Source organism: Boleophthalmus pectinirostris, unplaced genomic scaffold (genome assembly GCF_026225935.1).
Source record: "Boleophthalmus pectinirostris isolate CB_2022bp ecotype Guang Dong unplaced genomic scaffold, ASM2622593v1 HiC_scaffold_19, whole genome shotgun sequence".
Taxonomy (NCBI): domain Eukaryota; kingdom Metazoa; phylum Chordata; class Actinopteri; order Gobiiformes; family Gobiidae; genus Boleophthalmus; species Boleophthalmus pectinirostris.
In genome coordinates this window covers 30208299-30231965 of record NW_026571140.1, presented here as the reverse complement: position 1 = coordinate 30231965, position 23667 = coordinate 30208299, and the positions used below count along the sequence as shown (strand labels likewise).

General features: G+C 35.5%; 1 protein-coding gene across 1 annotated transcript in view; it reads right to left on the bottom strand.

The window, feature by feature from the left end:
- The window catches only part of homer2 (homer scaffold protein 2), a 69895-nt gene that overhangs the window by 13104 nt on the left and 33124 nt on the right, over positions 1–23667 (bottom strand). The window contains exons 4-9 of the mRNA XM_055154958.1: positions 22840–22971; positions 21133–21225; positions 15537–15676; positions 11586–11742; positions 7035–7145; positions 608–688 (exon numbers count right to left, since the gene is read on the bottom strand). Of these exons, the coding sequence (XP_055010933.1) occupies positions 608–688; positions 7035–7145; positions 11586–11742; positions 15537–15676; positions 21133–21225; positions 22840–22971 (714 nt within the window). The remainder of the gene's footprint in view (positions 1–607; positions 689–7034; positions 7146–11585; positions 11743–15536; positions 15677–21132; positions 21226–22839; positions 22972–23667) is intronic.

Sequence of the window (23667 nt, the reverse complement as noted above, 5' to 3'; positions counted from 1 at the left end):
GAGCAGAATCAGTCACGTGTGCGCGGGGACTCGTGACCGTGGTATACGTGGGGTCCAGCTTGTGTGTACAGTGTATGTATGCGACATTTTGAGGATTTTTTTTAGACATAATATTTGGTTTTGAGTTGTTAATCGCTATGGCAGCAGCCCTTGTGCCATCATTCTCAACCCATGAATATGTGCTGAGACGTTAGATAAGACGTTAGATATAACAAAAAAACTCTCTCTCTCTCTTTTTTTTTTTTTTTTTTGCATTATCCCAATAAAGATATTAAGACAATATTTTCTCAATGCATCAGAAATGTGGTAAAATGTGCCTGTTTACGGTTTAAGTTGAGGTTAAAGTTTGGCATAAAATGTAAATGGATCATAAAATTGCTGAAATCTAGCCATAATATACTGTATAACTTGATCATTTAACTTTGCATTTCTTCAAAACAACAATTACCCATGCGTTTCTGAATGATAAAACAGTTGCTATAGCGATTAACAACAACAAACAAAACAAAATATTATGCCTTTTGAATGGAAAAACATCCTTGATCCATCCTCTAACCTCTAACATCAGAGCAAAACAAAGATTTGTGTTTGTGTTGTGTTGTTTCACCTGTAGTTTTGTGGTGATGCTCTCACACTCGCCCATCAGCTGTGGGATGATCTCCGCCTGTTTCCTCAGGTTTTCCAGCTCCTGAAATACAAAAACACAAACAAGATCATTATGTAGCAGTGAAAATAATAATAGAAATGTGTGTTACAGTTTTATAGACATAAATTTAATGTGTTATTCACTCACTCTCTATATTCAATGTGGTAAAATAGTACTTCTGATCAACACAGCTCCTCTGGGACAGACGCTGCGTAACATTTACATACATAATGCGTGAAGCATCTTGCCCAAGGACACAAAAACAGTGTGAGTTGGATAAGAGCCCATTTAAACACTTAAATGACCATCCTGCTGCTGCCCTTTACAATAACTGAACATATTGGGTATATTCTAAATCACATTCTAGCATTTTTTATGTGTTAAAATACGGTATTAAAGGTGCACTGTGTAACCTTTTGGGAGGAGGGTAAGTCACCTGGTTATGGAGAAGTTATTGCTTTGGCTGAAATGTTAAACAATATGGCATTAAACTTGTATAATCTGCCAACACACTGGCAGACACAACTTAATATCAGCTGTTTTATTTGGTGTTACTATATCCGATTAGAGAATATGACATACTTGGCAGGTCTATTTATTTTTCACACATTTTAAGATTTGTATCACTTAAAATACAACAATAAAATAGTCTGTAATGTTGGCTAGTGGTCGTCATGGTCCGCAGTTCAGCCTCAGTAACACTTGAGTTGTTTGCAGATTCTTGGAGGAAGTGAGTCACTGAAGGTGTCATGGCCCACTTCTTTTCACAGCTCTGGGTCAGTGTTTGGAGCGTTATGTGAAGAAGAAGAAGAAGACGGACAAGAATGAAATGTCCAAGGAGCTTTTCTAGAGCAATTATGTGTACAAAGAGTTGTTTTGATTGTTGTTCCACTCATTCTTTCTGCTTTCATAAGAATGGTTATCAAAACTATCAAAACTCCAACGCTAACTGATACTAAATTGTAGAGAAAAGTCTCATAATAATACCGTGAGCTGTCACAATATATGGAATCACAAGTCTCTTTACATAAAATTTATTTTTTAGTGCAGTAATAGCTAAAAAAAGCAGAGTGAACTACATATACCATGATCCTTTGCTCCATTACAGTACAGACTACATGAAAAGTAATAAAAATAATAATAAGAATCATAATTTGTAAGCACATTTAAATCTTAATTCTTTGGTTTATGACAGAACAAAAGTCTTGAAACAAAAGTAATTTTCACATTTTTGTAAGCATCTACAAAATATCACATTAAATATCATACCGTGGGATGTATAATGTGAAAATAATGTATCGAGAGATCTGAATATCATTACATCTCTCCTAAATTGTGTACATTTTTGGTTTAAATTTGTGTCAACTTTATAAATAATGATTGTTGATACTTCAATCGATACTCAAACGCTTAACTAAGGAAAGGAAAAGGCATAGACAGTATTCAATGAGTGTCTGTCATGTGCCAAACCAATCAACTATCAGTACTTAAGATTATCCAGTTAATAAATAATCATAATTATTCAGGTCCCAATAAAATTATAAAGATAAAAAAATTGTACTAGTAAGCAAAACTAAGTCATTCAGGCTTTTTATTTGGCTTTTATAGTAGATTATAGGAATGTAACAATATCCAAATCTTTGGGTATGATATTATCACGATATGCATCTCACGGTACGATATTTATTGCAATATTTTAAAGAGGCTTATATAATTGTTGATATGATACTGTTTTGCTTTTAGAATACCTTGACAAGATTTTGGTGTGAATTATTTCCATCATAATTCAAGAATTCAAGTAAAAAACATATCTCTTCATGCTGTCTGCACTGAAATGAATCATGGGATATGTCGTTCCCTGTGATTATAAGCTGCTGCTACTATAAAACCATGCATTTAAGCAAAGAAACTTGTAATGCAATATATTGTAACAGCCCACGATATTATTGTGAGACTTTTGACAATATCACAGTATTTCGGTTATTGTTACATCCCTAGTAGATAATCTATAAAGTTTATGAATGATAACTTAACATTCAGAAACTTAACAATGACGTTTCAAGCCTGTGTGTAAATGAAGATAAACAGAAAATTAACATCATCACTTCTTTTTTCTCACAATAATTGTAAAGCTAAAATATGCAAATTTCACTTGTAATACTAGTTTTTTATCACGCATTAATCTTTATAATTGCAGGCTTGGTTTCGAACGGCATTATAATCTCTTTTATTGCCTCACACACTTGTTTCGTTCGTAAGATTTATCAGCTCTTTAATGACGCCGCTTGGAGCCAAATCCTGACGACGACGATCTTTATGGAACCGGTCGATATTTCACACTGCAGCAATACAGGCCACTTTCAATAGCAGCAATTAGGTTATTTTTAGATGAATACTATATGGGAAAATGTCTACAGGGAAAAATCTATAGCTGTTCTTGGATAACCTGGTCACACAATATAAAAACTTTAATTAGCTGCAATAAAGCATGGACAAAGACTTAATTCATAATGAACAGATGAATGATTCAGGCATAGGAACTACTTAAAGGTACAATACTACACAAAATTGACTCTTGTGAGCTTTGAGCCATGTTAGAAAGTTGTTAACTCATCAAAAAAATTTTGATTTGCGTTTTGTTCATTCATACATATTTGAGTAATCCTGGTTTATTTTGTCTACATTTCTAAAGTGCTCTGTTCCACCTTTAGTTAAGTATAGAATGGCAATTATAGTGCTGAAATTAAAAATGCAAATGATCTAGTGAAGGTGTATGGAGTTTAAAAACACAGGGAAGCACTTCCTGTGTTACCACATGACATCACAAAGTGCAATAGTGTTTGAGAGAACATCTACTACAACAACATTGGAAAATAATTCACAAAATCTACCCTACCAATTTACTTATAGCCAAATTCAAGGAAACTGAAACGTATTGCACCTTTAGCCATAGTGAAGAAGAAACCATCCGCCATCTCTTTTATTATTGTAAATACTCAAAGGAACTCTGGTCAAATTTAGAAACACTTATCCTACAAAAAACATCCATCAGAATTAAGTTGTACTGCTCAAGTATAATAACCTACTTCCATCATAAACAATATAACATTTAATATTTGGTAAACCAGTGCCTTCTGTTGGGAAAATTTAATTTCCATAAATCCAAATTCTCCCTTTTTAAAATCAATATCCTCGACATAAAAAATGATCTTCAAACACTAAACAGTATTTCTAACATTAAATCTATCAAAACCTCAATATTACAAAAGAAGTGAGATAAAAACTCAGAGTAAATATGCAGGGTTTGTGTGTTAAACATGTGTGAATGAAACAAAACACAGCTCCAGGTCTGTTTTTGATGAGGAAACAACATTATAACATAGATCAGAAAATAGCATACTATGGGCCCTTTAAGGTAGTTATTAAAAAGTGTTATTGATAACATTTTGTAATCATTGTATGTTAAGACTGCTAGAAAGGAAATGCCTTTAAAATTATGCTTTGAGGTTGTAATAAATAGTAAAAGATGATGAAAGGAAATGATGATTGTGAAAATAATACTAGTTAAGTATAGTGACAAAAAATGTTTATTAAAAAATGGAAGAGACCAAGAAAAGGCATTGATATTATAAATTGGCCAAAATATCAATGTAAGGGGGACTAGCGGTGTGTTTATGCTGCACTACCACATTACTTTTGTTTTATTTAACTAAATTTGTGTTGGTGCATTTGGAAATATAAATGTTATATTCTGTTGTCTTTAATAGATTAATAAAAAAAAAAAAAAAAAAACTGGACTAGACCATGACTAAATCAGGACTAGAACAGGCCTAAACCAAGTCTAGACTCGAGCTTGATCACCAAAACAAGTTGCCTATTATTTTATTTACATTTATGTAGGAGTTGGTGTTCCTAAACTGTTATTATAAAAGATTAAAGAGTGATGTAATTATTAGTTTAGTTTGTATCCATGCTGCAGAGGCGTGGGTCATGTGGCTAATCATGTAAAACAGTATTAAACAGTATTACAGAGCATTGACGGCACTCATCCTCATTAGAGAAGAGCAGACTGTTTACACTGCACTGGCGCGTTGTCTGCACCATATTGTAATACAGCAGACTTAGCGAAATTGAGATAATTGCATTTGTGCTAAAACCTGCTGCAGAGAAAACAGTATAGTAAATAGAACAAGACTTCTAATAAAAGTTTAGAAATCCACTCTTCTGCATAGATAAGAAGCGATTGAACCATTGGTGATTGGTTAAAATAAATAGAATTGGCTTCTGTTTTTCCTTTTATAGTATGTGTGTGTTGAGTTAATTTACAATTGCCATTTAATTTAATCAGCAGTTAATTGGCAATTTACTCACCATTTTCCAAAGACAAATCTGTTTAATGTTGTAAAGCTATGACGCAATCCCTTTTTGATCCAATTAAATCCAGTTAACTTAATTTTATTGCATAATGTGAGGAGAAGATAGGAAGAAAATGAACAATTATCCAAAAGTAAATAGACGTAAATCGCAAAGTACCATAATTTCCTCCACAAACAATTAAATATCCTGTCTTATTCTGCATATTCTTGTTCTGAAATGTGAATTTATGTATTAGTTTGTTATATTGTTCAGCCTTTTTGTCAATTCATCTGGTTTAAAATGTGAACTTTGAACAGAATCCACTATTAAAAACATACAAATGTAACTGCAATACTTCAGAAAAAACACTATTTTATATTTTTCCTAAATCATGCTGCCCTAGTGAAATGGTTTGGCAAATTAACTTGCATGGACACAAAAACACAAACTACACAATAATAATTATGATAGTACAGTATATGCAATAGAAAGGCCCACTTCTGAAGGACAAGCACAAAGTCGAGTTATACTTATACTCCAGAACTCTGGTACAGTGCAGTGAAAGTATCATGAGCTATAAGAGCTTCCTGTGAGACATGGGGGTAAAGCCCAGATGCCCTGTCCGAGATTTGATCAGTAACTTCAGACCATGACGAATGAGAGACTGAATTAGATTTCTTTAAGGGATGGCCCTGAATCATCACTTTTTAAAACAGTAAAATCCAGACAACGCTGCAGAGAAAAATGAAACAAGATCGACAATGGCCCTCAGCTATTGTTATTTAGAATCTATACACCCTACACGGCTATATATGGGTTTCCAAACAATGGGAAGTTCAAGCTGTTACTATAGCAATGGAAAATATAGTCATCAAAATGGCATCATAAAGCAGGAAACCCAAGAATAGCAAATAAATTATCAGGTTTTGTATGTTTGGTTTTGGTTAAACAGAGGAAGTGTGTTATTTTGTCTCAGTTGGACACATTTGGGCTTTACTGTATACTGTTGTTGTGTCCTTAGGCAAGACATTTACACACCTTGCCTCATGTAAATGCGAGGTGTGTGTGCGTGTGTGCTGTTCAGAGAGGCCAGTGGTGCATGATTGTAATTATTTGGTCAGTTGCTCTTGACTGAAAATTATACATTACACAACAATATCCCAACCACCAACAACTTTTGGACAAACTTTGTCAAAATGTATCTTTTTGCCTGATGAAGGCCCAGCACCAAAACGTCCCTGATGTCCAAATTAAATTCACAATTGCAAATGCAAGAAAGGCGATGTACGTGATTTTTTTCTGTAAATACTATTGTTGGAGTTGGACTGCTCCCTCTCCTCCAACGCACCCCTTTCAAGAAATTGATGTGTTCTTATTCATTCAAATAAAAATTTATCTTAAAAATATGTATCTTAAATTAACAGCATTGTTTAACTTTTCTGGTGTTTTTCAGATTTTTTTCCATGGATATTTTAAAGCTTTGCCTGAAATGTTCCACAGTAGCATTAACATTAAACATACAGTATTTATCTTGCATTTATTCAATTGCCTTTGTTTTTATTGCTTAAAAAGCATGAACAGGGTCGTCTCTCCACAGATCTGACATGTAACTCGGCTTTGTGATGTTACTTTTTTGTCTCCATGGAGATAGACACTGTATGTTTAATGCAAAACTGTGGAGCATTCTGGACAAAACAATAACATCTCCATAGAGGCAAGGAGGCAACAGACTATCCTAAAGTTACACAGTGCACATTTAGGTGCATTTTGAACATGAAATTCTGATGCATTTTGTCATCATAGATAATCAAAACATAAATTTTAGTAACTTTGGTAAATTTACAAAATTTTAGTCACTCTAACACTGGTTTTAAATAAATCAGGACATGTATCGTATTGTACTTGGCGATACCCGACCCTAGAGACATTTGTACCTATTCTAATTTAAGGTTTGAGTTAGATAATTATATAAAAGTTAAACAAAGTGCAGACTTTTTGTACAGACTTTGTACCCCTGTACTTTATGACTCACCGTCTCTTTGTCCTGCAGCTCTGTCTCCAGCTCCTGCACTCTGGCGCTCAGCTGGGCGTTCTTCTGCTTCTCCTGATTGGCTTCATTGCACTGAGCCTCCAGTTCAGCAATCTGCAAAAACACCACACAGGAACAAGAGGTAGGACATGAATAGGTAAAATAATACTAGTTTATTTACAACACTGTCAGTATGTGAAATAACAATGAGGATGCATAGTCTTATACAGAACTTGTCCAGACCACAGACTGTATAAAGAAGTGGACTATGTGAGTGTGACGTCACCCAAAGTCAAATGAAGCTCACAGAGGCCAGCAGTTATGGGGCAAATTTAAGAATTATTTTAAGGACAAAATAGCAAAAAACACCACAAAAAAAACACATCTTAAAACCAAAATGAGGAGTCTGACAGCAGCAGTTACAGAGAGAGGGGCGACAGTTTCTTAATGTAAAGTCAGTTGGAGTCGATAAAGTCAGAAGAGCCCCCATGCTCCCAAGTTAGTTATGTCCATTTATGTCCATTTACACAGTCTATGGCAGTGTTTCCCAATTTTTTTTTTCTGGGGACCCATATTTTAAAAGCCACCAACCTTTGCGACAACAAACATTATTTGTAAATCGCAAAATAAAGGTGGAATTTGACCATTATTGACTGAGTGATCTAGTCTCTCTGAACAATTAGTATTACTCTAGTTTTAAACAATGAAAAACAGTAATTGAACCAGCAAAAAAAGGGAGTCATAAGTTGCCTATTTGGAATGGATATATATGGATATTTGGATATAGCCCATTTCTTTTTCTTTTCAATATTCAATTGAACCGGCAATACAAACAAAATTGTCAATAAAATAACTCCAAAAAGATTAGAAATTATGCAAAACATGTCTTAACATTTAAACATTTCTAATGAGATAGTTGGGCCTGTCTGCATTTTTGTAGAGTGTTCCAGTCCGGGGTGCAGGAAGAGAGTGCAACACACAAATCAGTGTCAGAACTGTATATTGCAGAACTACATGCAGATCGTGATAAGGCGATCCAAAAAAAAATCTCTTGGACCATACGTACAAGTTGACCATTCAAGGTATAATATTTAGTTTTAAGTTGTTAATCACAACAGTAACAGTTCTAATGTTTTATCATTCTGAAACCCGTGGATACTCTGTGGTGTTTAGAAAATCTAAAAAATCTAGCCACAGCCACAGCTGCCCTGGGGTGGACTGACAGAAGCATGGCTGCAAATCTGTGCCATCAGCCTCTACGACCACCACCCACGCTCACACACCAGATTAATCCTGGACAAGTGTGCAGACTTCATTGAGACAGGATTTTAAATGGTGGATTTGTTACCTTGCCTTTTTGCTATATTAAGGACTACCATGCAAAAGAGTCTGGCTGGCAGGTGGGATGAGATTAAATGGTGTATTAGTGAAAGAGGCTACATTTGAATTTTGGGAAAGAATGATGAAAGAATGCAGCCAGACAAGACAGTTTTTCTGTTCGTTTTTTGAACAAGCTTTCAAAGAACAGCCTTGAAAAAGTATGTGACTGTTGACTACAATTTGCCCACAGGATGTTACTAGAAGATTAAATATAAGTTTTTAGTTTCTAATTTAATGACGTACAAGAAATTTTTTCGAAGTTTCGTTTCTGGGGAATATTTAGGTGTAATTATGGGTCAGCTATTCACAGTACAAATCCGGTATCTGCCTTCTTTTCTGCCTATTCAATTTGTCCAAAACATTAATTATGCTATAGGTGCAGTAATTACTACTGTGGGCCTGTCACATTTCACTGTGTGGGAATATACTGAAGCTGCAGAAACTCTTTTATTATTAGAATTAAAATGATCCTTTTTAGTTTTTAGTAATCGGACATATGATTTTTCTGGGTATTATTTTACATTTTGTTAAATATAAACCACAGTAATAATCTAAAAGAGTTTAATAATAGAAACAGTTTGCTTAACGTTTTGTTAAAAAATGCAGAACTGCTAAATAATCAGAAATAAATACAGAGCAGTGGGTGAGGATGGGAGTAGGCAATTTTCTGAGCAGTCAAGCCTTAAAGGATTACTCAAACATGGATGAAAAATTCTAAATAGTATCTTAAAGGAACACCATTGTAACGTGATTTAAATATTTTCTATCTTCTTTAATGCTGCTTTATGTCACCAGAGCCATTTTAATGCCAATACCCGGGTAATAATCCAGTTAATTAGGCCAGTGATCAATATGTTGGTCATTTGTACATATTGGCTTTGGGCCCGATTTCATTCCCCATGTACCTAAGCACAATTTGTCTTGCCCCAGTACAGATATATTGTATTAGGAGCCCTTGACATCAAAATAAGTCCACTGTATGCTATCTATACCTAATTAGAAAATGTTTTATTGACTGATAATCAGGAAGTGCACAATTAGCCTGTTTTGTTTTGTTTTTTTATCTTTACCATCACAGCAAAACTTTGAACTGATAACTCATCACAGTGACTAATTAGGATATTCAGAATGTATAAGGTAAGTCGGTAATAAGTTTGGACCACTGCATCTTTAAAGGTCCTATATTACACAACGTGGATTCTTCAACATTATAACATGCAGTGCTGTGAAAAAGTATTTTCCCCCTTTGTGAGTTTTAATTTCTTGCATGTGTGTCGCACTTAACTGTTTCAGATCATCAAACTAATTTAAATATTAAACTAAGATAACCCAAGTAAACATTTTTTTTATTTGTTAAAAGAAAAGTACTATCCAAACCTACATGCTCCTGTGTGAAAAAGTAACTGTCCCCCGTGTTAAATAATGAGGTAACTGTGATTAGTCATATTATCGTGGAAAGCCAAGTTCAATTTCATAGCCAGACCCAGGCCTGATTACTGCCAGACCTTTCAAATCAAAAGATCACTTAAAAAGAACCTGTCTGACAAGGTGAAGTAGGCCATATTGAACCCAAGACATCATGCCGCGATCTAAAGAAATTCAGGAGCAGATAAGAAGAAAAGTAATTGACATGAAAAGTAATTTTGAAACTAGCTAGCTAGCAAGCAGGAAACCCAATGTTGACAACGTAAATTCTGTAAACCTGCATGTTTAGGCCTAAAAATAATTGCATTAAAACCTAAATACACACAATAGCCTGCATGTGTCAAAATTACTACCCAAAATATTCATAAAGAATTTATAAATTGTGCAAAATATTTTAATAGATAAAAACAAAAAATCTCCCTCTCACCATGAGGCGGTGCTGCAGGACCCCCACTTCCTGCGGCCATGTGTCTCAGTTTGGAAAAAGGTTTGGAAAAGGTTACAAAGCCATTTCTAAATCTTTGAGACTCCAGCGAACCACGGTGAGAGCCATTATCCACAAATGTAGACAGCATGATACAGTGGTGAACCTTCCAAGGAGTGGCTGGCCTACAAAAATTACCCTAAGAGCACAGCGACGACAGATCCAAGAGGTCACAAAGAAACTGAGAACAACATCTAAACAACTGCAGGCTTCACTTGCCTCAGTAAAGGTCAGTGTTCATGACTCAACCATAAGAAAGAGACTAGGCAGAAATGGCGTACATGGCAGAGTTCCAAGGTGAAAGCCTCTGTTGACAAAAAAAAAAAAGAAACATAAAGGCTCGTCTCACTTTTGCCAAAAAACATCTTGATGATCGCCAAAGCTTTTGGGAAAATATTCTGTGGAGTGACGAAACAAAAATTGAACTTTCTGGAAGGAGTGGATCCCATTACATGTGGCGTAAAATGAACACAGCATTTGATAAAAAGAACATGATGGCAACAGTGAAAAGTGGTAGCGGTGGTGGTGTCATGGTTTGAGGTTTTGCTGCTTCAGGGCCTGGACAACTTGCTGTGATTGAAGGAACCATGAACTTTGCTCTCTACCAGCAAGTCCTGAAAGAAAATGTCCGGGTATCAGTTCATGACCTCAAGCTGAAGCACGCTTGGGTTTTGCAGCAGGACAATAATCTAAAGCACAGCAGTAAGTCTACTTCTCAATGGCTTAAAAAAAATAAAATAAAATGAGGGTTTTGGATTGGCCTAGTCAAAGTTGCTGTGGCATGACTTTCAAAAGGCGGTACATGCTCAAAAACTCGAAAACTCTCCATTGTAGCTGATTTAAAACAATTCTGCAAAGAAGAATGGGCCAAAATTCCTCCACAGTGATGTGAAAGACTCATTGCCAGTTATCACAAACACTTGACTGCAGTTGTTGCTGCTAAGGGCGGTTCAACCAGTTATTAGGTTTAGGGGGCAATAAATTTTTCACATGGGCCATGGCTTTTTTTCCTTAATTAATAAAATCGGCACTTAAAACAGCCTTTTATGTTTACTTGTGACTTTTCTTTGTCTAACATTTAAAGTTGTTGTTCTGAAATGGCTAAGAGTGAGAAAGTTGCAAAAAATAAAATAAAATAAAATAAAATAAGATATCGGTAAAGGGGCATATACTAATTCACAGTGTAATATGGCCCTTTAAACTAAAAAATAACTATTTTCTGTTAATTTTTTCCCTCTTTAACATAACCCCCCCCCCCTCTTCACCTTGCTTCTCAGTGCGTCACTCTCCTCTTTGCAGGTGGCCAGTTGTTTCTTCCAGCTCTCCACGTTGGCGGAGGACTCCTGAAGGGCGTCCACCAGCCGAGCATTATTCTCCCTCAGAGTCTGAAGCTCCGTCTCCCACTTCTTGGCATTTGTGTTGCTGCAAGAGAGAAAGAGGAGTTTTAAATTTAGTTTATATTTATGTTAAATGGCATTATCATTACTATTTGGATATGCAATGTATGTGCTTGCTTGGTGTCTAGTTTTTTACTGGACACCTACAGAAAAGTGCATATGTTTGTTTTAGTTTTTTTTATTTAATCCTTTATTTTGAACACTGCAGACATTTCTTTGGTTATTCTATTATTGCTGTTCTAGTACTTTGCTGTTACAGTGTCCCTGAGTTGGGAGAAATACAGAATCTTTTAATGAAAGCAGACTTTAATGGGACAGGATATCTTGCAAGAGCCATTATACTAATTTGTGCCTTATTCGACTTTCACCAGTGTTGCTGCTTCACTTATTTTGTTATTTGAATTTTGCAGTGTCCAAGTCATTTCCCTTGTGCAGTTTGAGGTTTCTAAGTCTAAGATTTTTTGTGGTACACTATTATGTATATATTATTTTTTATTGTATAATATTTACCACAAGGCTACATCACAGTTACATTCATTAGACCAGACCTGAATGATTATTATTATGATAACATAATAATTTACAGTGAAATAAAATGTATAAAAAGTACATATGAAGTGTCCAATGATCAAAATATTAATTCTGCATAACTCCAATGTGTGCAGCTTTTACAGAAAATAATTAATTTAAATGTTGTACAATGTTCATGTTTAAAAGTGCACTGTGCAACTTTTCTGGTTTTCCTCTACCTACTTATCTCCATGGAGATGTTATTGCTTTGCCTGTTCCATGGTATGACTTCAAACATATTCATCTAGCATTTATTCATTACGGGTGTTTCTGTTGCTCATAAATACAATAATTCCTTCTGTGAATAGGAGCGAATCTCCACAGATCTGAATATTAATGTAGCATAGTGCTGTAACCTGCTCATCTCCCTCGTGATTGCTCTATTTAATCTATACTGTGGAACATTCTAGACAAAGCAATAACATTTCCATGGAGACAAACAGGCAGCAGACCATCCACTAGATAATATAAATCATGTACACTTCTCATGTCTTGTCTTATGGGATTAATGTCTGACCCTTTTGACATAATGGTGTTGGAATCCTATAAACTTCACACAGAGATATAAAAAGTCTGTAGTTGTTACTATTTCATTAGTTTGAGTGCACATGTCACTTTGTCAGGAGGAGTCACCACAACTGGTTTGATTTGAGAAAACAGTTTACCTTGGATCTGTCATGTCTCGTTAGGGTTGTGGAGTTTCACATTTCGTATGCGCTGTACTTTATGCATGGCTGATCTGAACAGTGCTACTCTGCAGGGTTTTCTGAGCATTCAGTGGAGAGAGACTGACTTTGGTAAGGGTCACTTCTCAACCAATTTATTATGTTCATCTTGATGGACTCGCTCAGGCCTTGCACCTACAAATGCAGTTAAAACTAGTGCAGTGGTGTTAGAGTGGTTCTTCTCAAAATAGCCTAAGAAAAAGAGTGGCTTTATCAAGATGTGCCGACTCAAGGACTTTCAGGTTTGAGAAAATTTCTTCAAAAGGAATGTTTGCAATTTTCTTTGATTTTGGCTGAATTGTGATCAAATTGTTAGCAGATTGTGATGATGGGACTGGGTTTTTTGACTGTCTGATCATTACAAACCTGTGGTGGTACCAGCTGTGGTTTGAGAGGAGTTGTGATTTTGGAGCAATACAATTTGTATTTATTTATTTTTTCTGTGGGTGTGAATGTGAAAGCCTGATTTATCAGCCAGTATCACTTCATGGAAACCAGCATTAGGATACGTTCACTTGATGGCTGGCGGGTACTTTTTTAAATTTAACCAATCGCTGCTATTGGGTCGTGACGTATGTAATGCGCCACTAAAGGGGCTAACTGGTATATTAAGCTTTTCCCAAATCCTGTAGGAAGAAGGGCAATAACGTCTTTCCTCTTGATCAAATTCACCAAACATTCTCTTTATTCCGGTTTTAAATCCTCAATCTCGGGAATCGTTGCCAACACAGAATGTATGGCTTCGTCTACATCCACTTTGTTTTCTGTTGTGCTGTACCACAAAAAGGGACCCAGTCATGGCTTCACAGCTCTTCACTGATTGGCCGGTGCTCGGTCTACAACTTCCGGGATTTTTGCAAACCGTCTAGTGTATTCTGATTCCTGACCTAGCCACTGAAGATAAACGAAATTGAGCGGGGGCACTAGTTGTCACCAGTCTGGCTATGAAAATGTAAGACACTGACTAAATCTGCATCTACATTATGAACCACAAATTCTAAAGCCATATTAATTTGTTTTTAATGGAAAATATATATATTTTAGATCACCATACACATGAACTCTAGATCACTTTTGGCATGCTTTTAATATGACAAAATGATAAGTTAAATTTCATGTGAGAGGAATGTCTTTTTTATGGCCGTTTATTCCCATAGTGCTTTACTTCTATAATGGTTAACAAAAATGTTAAATTAAATGCCAAAATAAAAAATGAAAAAAATTATAAAGGTGTAATAAAAAATCTTTGTCTTTTTGTGGCAGTACTCTCAACCTATCCTACCCTAAGCCAGTTATTTCAGTCGCATTATTTGTGTAACAGCTAAAGTCCATGATATATTAGCATGTCATTTATCACCCGCATGTCATTTTATTACAGACACCCCCGTGTTGGAAACAGATGTTGTTTTATGTAGGTCTCATTACAGTTAAAATCAGTTAATTGCAGCACACTTGAAAACCCACCTAGTGTTGAGTCTAAGTGGATTTGACGTGAACACTGTGGAGATTAGTAACACATCTGGACCCACATCTGTCTGATCATTACATTAGGATCCAGCCAGCGCAGAATCCGGATTATAACAATTGGACAACTAAACAAAGCAATTACTGTAAGAGTCATTATATTACAGTACATAAAAGTGCGTGTGACAGGTTTTGATAATTGTATAATTTTGATTTAATTTGGTGGGATAACACTTGTAGTAAACATAACTTATATTTTTTTATTTTTGCCAATCGAGAAGCAATTTGTGAAGAAAAGTAGAAAAATATGTTGAAAATTACAGAGTGTTCTGTTTTAGAGTTCAGCACAATTTATACTTACAAAACAAATTTTTCTGATGCTTTAAACATGATTTCAACAAAATAAAGGTGTTTTTATATATATATATATATATATATATATATATATATATATTTTTTTTTTTTTTTTTTTTTTTTTTTGTGTTTTTATTATTATGTGTCTCTTATTTCTGTGTACATTAGAGGATTTTGGACCAGTGTTCATTATTGTTGCTAGTCCCTGGTGTGATATCAGGAGGAAATAAAATTTGAAACCTGAAGAATTGCTAAACTGGGAGAAAAAATATACAGGTAATGATCTTATCTGTGCTTTAGTGAAATGAGTAGTCCTTCCTGTCATAGGTATTTAAGCTGCCAATATTAAATTCTGAACATAAACAAGACAGAGTTTTAAGATTGCCATTAAAAAGAAAAAGTCAAACTTTGCTCATAAAACCACAGTGGACAAAATTCTGTTAATAATTGAGAAATGAACCCTGCTATTATCATGATTATAATTTGATGAGTTAACCTTTTGAAGCTTAGAAGCAGACTGTCCCTTTTTGGCAATTAGAATAATATATTGAGCTGAAACTAAGACAAAAATAAATGAAAAACAGAGAAAATGCACCAAAGGTTTGATGCAGTGTACACAGCATATTTAAGCACTTCAATAAACAAACACGTAGTATAAATACACTCAATTTTGTCTCCACATAAATGTCAGACAGGAGCGTGGTACCTCTGCTCCACGGCACTCTTGAGACGTTCGTTTTCGGTCTTGAGCACTGCGGCCTCTGGTCCCACGTGGGAGATCTTTTCATCGTCTGTGCCGTTGATGCTGGACGGCTGTGTGTTCAGAGGTGTCTCCCGGCCCGACTCCTGCACACAACAGAAGACCAGGGTTAAAGGTGTAATGTGGAACTTTTCTGGCTAGAGTTAAAGGTGCATTATGTAACTTTTTGGTTGGGGGTCTGTAATCTGCTTGTTTCTATGGATATGGCATTGCTCTGCCTGGAATGTTCCACAGCATAACATTAAACAGCTTATACCTTACATTTATTAAATTACAGGTGGTTTTATAACTCAAAAATACCTAGAAAAACAGGCATGCTGACTGTTGCCTCTCCACAGATCTAACCTGTAACTTGGTCTGGTGTAGGGCTCCATGAAGATAGAAAGGTTTAATGCTACACTGTGAAACATTCAAGACAAAGCAATAACATCTCTACGGAGAAAAGCATTTGACGGCCCTCCACCACAAATGTTACACAATGCACCTTTAAGGTTGTCTGTCTCTGGAAATTGTATAGCTTAGTTTGTAATGCTCCGGAGTATAGTGATTCATCTCATTGTCAGGTCTGCTGTGATTACAATATAACATTGTATTAACATGTATGGTCGTATCTTGCCTTTGGTTTTTGCATGAGCGCAAGTGTGGGGCGTGGAACTCTAAAAAAGAGGTGTGCTGTGCCTGAATATCGAGTGGAACAGACTGAGGGCGTGGTGTGGTACGTTCAGCGCATTGCCAGAGCCGTAAAAATAAATATCAAACTAGTTCAGTGAAAAACATTATGTGTAACATATTCAAGGCATAAAAACCCTTCTTTTATTTTTAAATACATGATAAATCGCATAACATTCACATATTTGTGCGCCGTCCAGATGCCGTACGTCCATCCAAAATTCTATAATCCTGGTGCCTCTACTGGTGCGTACTTACATCGTGGGGCTCCTGAGCTGTTTTTTGTACCCGTATATATATATATATATTTTTTTTTTTTCCCCTTTTCCCCACAGCCCTCTTTGCTGCCTGGTAATGAGGCAAAGATTGCAAGCATTACCCACTCTGGCAGTGATTTTAAATGCCACAGCGGTCACAGTTTGGTTCAGATGCCATCACCATGTACTTGTACAGTCCCACTCCAGCCCACAGCGGCCACGAGTACAGTCTGACCTGAACACGCCTCCTCGTTAGCACTTATGCTCGCGAAAAGACCGGTGGCAAAATAGAGTCCAAAGAGTATATAGACACTGCAGCTGGATTACTTGACAGTAAAATAAAGAACCTCCACCACCATGTCTCCATAGAGACATTAATACATTGTCTGGAATGTTCCTTTGTACGCCTTAAACTTCTATCTTCATGGGGACAAGCAGGTAACACCATCTGGTCAAGTCTACTCATAGTAAGAATGCTCATTTTTCAAAGCATTTATGAGCAAAACAAACACAAGGTAATGGAATAATACATACAAATAATAAATGTGAGATAGATAAGACCTGAAAAGTTTCATAATGCATTTTTGATGTATCCAATTTTAACATTTTACAGTGGATATGAAAAGGTGAGTTTTAAAATGGCCCTGTCGCTTCTCTTTGACACTGACACTGCAGTGGCTCTCTTTAAGATGCCATCTCTGACACTGGAGCAGTGGAGCCTGTATTTTGCCTGTCTCTTTTCTGTGCCGTGGTGCCATCAGAGCTCACTTTGAAAACTCCTACTGTGTAATCCACCCACAGCTGAATCTGGACCCTTTGAGACAGAGGTGTGAGGGGCTATCAGGGGTGCAGCCTCTGGGCATGTTCACTTTCTGAAATTGAAATTCTGGAAAGGCTGAATTTGAAGTTGAAAATTACATATCAAAACCTGCATTTAAATTGTGAAGAAGCGAGCTCCTGAATACTCTTCAAGTACATAGGGCAGGTTAGACTGGTACTCATGTAACTTTTCACTAAAACATAGCTAACCTGATTATATTTAAGGTTTTACAAATCAATCTTGCCTTGTTTCTTTCTCATATCTTTAATTTTGGTGAAGTTCATAATTTTTTTTACTAGTACTCGGACTAGGGGTGTAACAATATATAATATAGTAAGTCTCACGATACGATATTGTCACGGTATGAACCTCATGGTGATATTTTCCTCTTAAAATGCCTTGAAAAGACTGAATCCAAAAAACTAAGACTTAAAATGCTTAGAATTGTTATTTGTTCTTGTAGTCTACACTGAAATGGAGCAAAGGATCATGGTCTATGTAGTTCCCTCTGTCTTTTTTTAGCTATTGTTGCACCATAACTCTTAATTAAAACAAAGAGACTTGTAATTTGATATATTGTGATGGTCCACGATATTATTGTGAGAACTTTGACGATACGATATCACGATATTTCGGTTATTGTGACATCCCTAACTCTAACCATAGACTGTATAAAGAAGTGGACTAAGTGAGTGTGATGTCGGCCATAGCGTTTAGCCACAGCCAAATGAAGCTCATCGAAGCTGTCAGTTCCTAATTGGAGCGTGTCATTTATACAGTCTATGAGTTGGACAGATGTCAGCAGATGTAAATCCATAGCTGTTACCTAGCAACCGAAATGTTAACATGGGCTAAACCTTGTCTAATTTACACAGTAGTTATTATTTGACAAATGAAACGGTATGATTACACCTTTTTTGTTAATTAAAGGTTCAAAATGCCAGGAAAAAAATCCTTGCATGTAAATTGTTCCTGCGTTTTTGGATGGGGTTTTATGAAATATGTAGAGGCAAACATTATTAGAAGAATTATCAGCGTTAATTGCTGTATTTCTGTACTTTTCATCTCAACTTTTTCCACACAAACTGCCACTTAATTGATGTAAAACTAAATAAATATTACCCACCAAACCTAAATACAAAAACATAACTACATGCACTTTAAATAGTGGCAAGTAGCGAGCTCTTAAATCCTACTTGATAATATTGTAACCTGGCTAATGAATTGGATATATTTCACATTTAAAAATACAACATTTTGTAGCGTTTATCTCAAAAGCCTGCACTTGACACATAAATTCAAGCTGTGCCAACAGCAGTCACCAGACTCCCACTGAGCAGAGGCAGCATTCACTCCATTAGTCTGCATTGTCACCAAGCTAAAAACGTCTCACTCACTTTAGGTTAGAGCTTTAGAAGGACTGCGACTCTCATATAACTACAGTGCTCAGTGAGGTGGTTTTAAATGACTACTGTAGTTATAATGATGAAATGCTGTGCTACTCATGAAATTATCAACTGAGACAAATAATCAAATACATTTTTTGTAGTTAAGGTTTCACTTAGTGCCTGTATTTATATTAAAGTATAGATACACACAGGGTATGCAGGGGGACACGCAAATAGTTCTGAAAAATAAGAAAATACCAATATTGTCTTCATTTTTGACCAGTCTAAGTGTTTTTAAATGTAAGCGTAAGCTTAAATTTAATAAAAGTACCCAACTTCAGTTACAGAAAATCAGATACTAATGGATACTACAACTAGTATCAAAACTAGATACTCATTTGTGCAGGTATCAATACTAACAAAGTCACATTCACAGGGCAAAAATCAATCAATTTTCTGAATTGCTTTAGAATGATTTTGAGCAAAGACCACAAACTGAAGAATTATTTATACTTGGACAACTGAGGGTTTGCACAGATATAACACCTCATGGTAAAAGAAAGTACAATTATTTAATGCTGAAGATGACATTCTATTGGCTAAATAAAGTGTTAATAATTATCAACGTTGTATCAGAATGAGTATTGGTATCAAAGTTTGAAATTTTAGTATCGTGACAACATAAGTGTCCACAGAAGCTTCCCCAAGTCTCAAAGGGAGGAAAAGTTTGAGAGCCAATACATTTCTATATTATGAAAATGCAAGAAGCAAGTATTTTTGTCATAAGTTAAAGATGGTGCCAAATAATGCCCATAACAATAAATACATGTCTTAAAGTTGCATTATGTAAATTTTCTAGTGGAGGATCTGCCATTTGCTTGATTCAGTGAAGACTATATTGCTTTGCCCGGAATTTTCCACAATATAGCATTAAATTCGCCCAGTTACAGTCAATGCACGTTCCTGACTGAGTCCAAGCCCTCAGCATTGATCGCCCCAGTAGCAACTTCTGTTCTGTACAAATGGCATATTGTAATTAAGACTCTTAAAATGCACTGAATCAGTCTCTTCGCATTTGCATGAGAAACAGAGCAACACAAAATATTTTAATCTTCACCTTCCCCACTGCGTCGCTAATGTTGTGAAAACTGCAACAGAAGCTATAAACTGTGAATATTTCAGACCCTGAATCTGATGATGTAATACTCTCCACTGGGGGCATGAGCTTGTTTCAGGGTGTACAGTACTTTCAACAATGTTACACCAAAACATTTATGTTGTGACTATAGACCCTTGAACTTGCTCTACACATTAACAACAATAACTTTACCATTTTCACGAGATGTACACACAATGCACAACTGAGCACCTAAACTGTTTTAAATTGTCTGAAAACGCAAGAAAAAATACAAAATGGATTTAAACAATACTTTTCAGGATCATCAAGTGGTTTATGGTTCTGTTAAGGTGTTTGATTTTTAACAAAACAGGTGAGCACGATTTGAAAGAGACTTGTTTAACAGCACACATCATCTCATCTGCTGTAGTTCCATCTCAGTCCACACTTTCTGGTCAGAATGTGTTAAAATAAAACTGAGATTTTCGTCTAATTTGAGTTACAGAACTTCAGACAGAGCAGTGCCTACAGTTGGCCACGCCCCCCTGGGGAACGTTGATGACATGAGCTGCAAAGTATCAAGACAGTCTACATCAGACCAGAGCATTGCACAGCTCCCAGGCCACATACAGCCCTTTGGTTGACTCTGACCAGCCTGTTTAAGATAATTTGAAATAAACATATTTTATCATTTTACTTCATGCATGGACTAAAGCTGCATGGTGTTTTTTTTTATTAATGTACAAAATGACATACATAAATCAAGATATGTGTGTGTACAATTAACATTATGCAGAAATGCGTTACGCATTTTGGCCTGGCCAGCCACAATATTTTCTGTTTCTCATGTGGCCCCATGAATAATATAATTGCCTACCCCTGTTCTACATTGTCCAAAGAATATGAAAAAGAGGGGAACAGAAAACGCTCACTATAGGGATCAACATAGTAAAACCTTCATTTAATCTACAACTGTATTAACATGCTATATATGTTTTAGAGAAATTCAAATACATTTTGGGGCTATAAAATGAGTGCTACTTCTATTAAATTTACTTAATTTATTTTGAGACGTGCAGGAGTAAAACTGCTGCACTTACAGTCGATGTCTCTCCAGTTGCCTTTATTCTGCCATATTCATGACTAAATCTATTCTTTCTGCTATATTTATCCAACCACAGAAACACAATTTACATATTAACAATAATAATTTGATTGTACCTGTATCATTTTAACATTGCAGACAATAGACTGCTAGACGGCCGTTCAATCACATACAATACAGACTTGCCTGAGAGTGATTGCTCATCGTCTCCCCTTTCTCTTGAGATTTGTCCCTGGCAAGTTTGGCAGCTTCTTTTACCTCTTGAAATTTCTCTGCAAACTAAAAAAGTACAAAAAAGAAACAAAAATACAGGGATTAGTATGCAAGATAAAATTGCCTGGGTTTGTGAATGTAATTATCTGATAAGAAACGAACAGGACTGAGAGTTTTAATTTTGGTGTTTGCATGAAATCCTAGTCTGATTGCTTCATTTGGCCCCAATACAGTTGGACACAGATAGTATTAGGAGATAAAAGTAAGATAGAAAAGATAAGTACTTTGTTACCTCAGTAGATACATAGCATAATAGTATAAAACTACTCAACCATGGTCAAAACAGATCACTACATTTTCAATTTCAACTCTATTAAATTCCAGATCCAATCGCTTCAAATAGTCATTAATAAGTCCTTTAAACCGGTCTACAGGGAACAGCATCTTTGAAGAAGAGTTTAGAGGAAGAAATTTGACTTTTTTGTTAAGTGGCACTTTTAGAAACTCAAACCAGAGTATTTTACAGGATCACTGCCTTTTAACACTTTCATATCTTTAATCTGAAAATGTTTCACGGTCTCATGTTTCTATCCACCATTTCAAATGTTATGATTGATGTGTGAGTGTATTCTGCTTGTGCAGTTTTATCCTGCCTCTTGGCCAGGTCGTCATTGCAAATGAGAAGGTGTTCTCAACTGACTTACCTAGTAAAATATTAATAAATGAAATAAATAAAACTTTTAAGTTTGTTTTGCTTACGGTATGTTTGTGAAATTATGATTAAAAGTGATGAAAGCTCTACCACATAACTTTTTAGATGAAAAATAAAAGACCTGACTCCATGTAAATGTTGTTCCTTTTTTGTGCTATTAGAGGTGTCCAAAAATATTGAACTATCAGTATATTGTATCATTTAAGCTGATGATACAGTATCAATATGGGGAACTGCTGTATTGATATATCGCCAAGAGGATTTTTTTGTACATTTTACTAAATTATTTTTGATACAGAGCTACAGTTTTGTTGCTTGTTTAGTGGAAGGAAACTTGTTTATGTGACACATTTGACATTTTCACTGTTTTGATTAATAAAATGTATGTGTTTCATATGAACTTTGCTCAAGAAGTGGTTTAAACAAAGAATTTTAGTATCACAGCCATCATTTAGCCATTATTTTTTTATTGAACTGTATGGAATCGATTCGAAATATATCGTATCTAATTGAAAGTACACTGTATTGAGATATGTATCATATGGTGGCCTGTGTATTGAGGTATGTATCGTATCGGAAACTTCTTAATGATAAACAGCCAATACAAGCATGGTTTTAACTTTATACGTGGAATATGAATCCTGCAGGTGACATGCAATTAATTCAGTCTGTTTTGTTTATGTTTGCGAAATTATAATTCAAGGGCATATAAAATTGTTTTTAAGAAGAAAACATTGAAATTGTATTAAACATTGTGATTAATCAATATGTTGAAAAGATTCTGATTCATTCATCTGAAAAAATTAGGTCCATTGCCAACAATTTAAAACAAAATAATATATCCTTTGAATGGGGAAAATGTCAAAATGTCGCAGTTGATAGTAAGCAGAAACCAATAAAAACTGTATATTTTGACAGTAAAACCTGATGTTTGAAAGTGGATTAGTGATGTTGTGCTCTGGTCTGACCTTGGACAGCTGCTGCTCTGAGGAGAAGCCCAGTCCAAACACTGTGTTGGCTCGACTGTCCGCCCACTGCCCGAACTTCTGTGAGGTCTTTGTGAACGTCATGTTTGGAGTGATGGTGCTGTTGATGATCACCTGGACATGGTAATAAAAAGGAGACAAATACGTTTGTTAAAAGAATACTGATGAATAATCTGGGTGATGATTCAAAAACACAGTCGTCCTGCAGTCCTTCTGTGTGGAAAGGCTTTCCATGCCCAAGCATAATCATCATGACAAAAAATAAATAAAATCTAAACATAAAACATAGCTTTCTATTCTCTTGGTCTCTTCTACAATGTAACTTGTAACTGTATTGGTTAATGATTGGTGTTAATTTGATCTTACAAAACTTATGGCACAAGATCTTATTCTATCCCAGGTAGAAATGTACAGAGATCTCTGAAATAAAAGTCAAAGATTAATGAAGACTAAAAAGGGGATCTTTAGTGCCACAGAGTCAGTTTAGTTTTAATTTGTTACAAGTAAGAAAAAAAGAAACATGTTTGATAGTTTGGACTGGGTCGAATTTTGGATAAAGTATCTAACAGCATTCAATCGGACAAGCATTGCAATTGTGATTAGATTTATGTTTTACTGGTCAGAATCTGGTCACAAAGGGGACATTTTTAACATGTCCAGGTGTTTGACCCTACAGAACATATTTGTAGAGGTCTACATTTTTGTATTTTTCCATTTTTATAATTAGACGACTGGATATTTTCTTATTTTCAGAGGAAATTATGTAACTACTATTGTCATCTTAATGGTGGCCATGTGATTTTATGATCT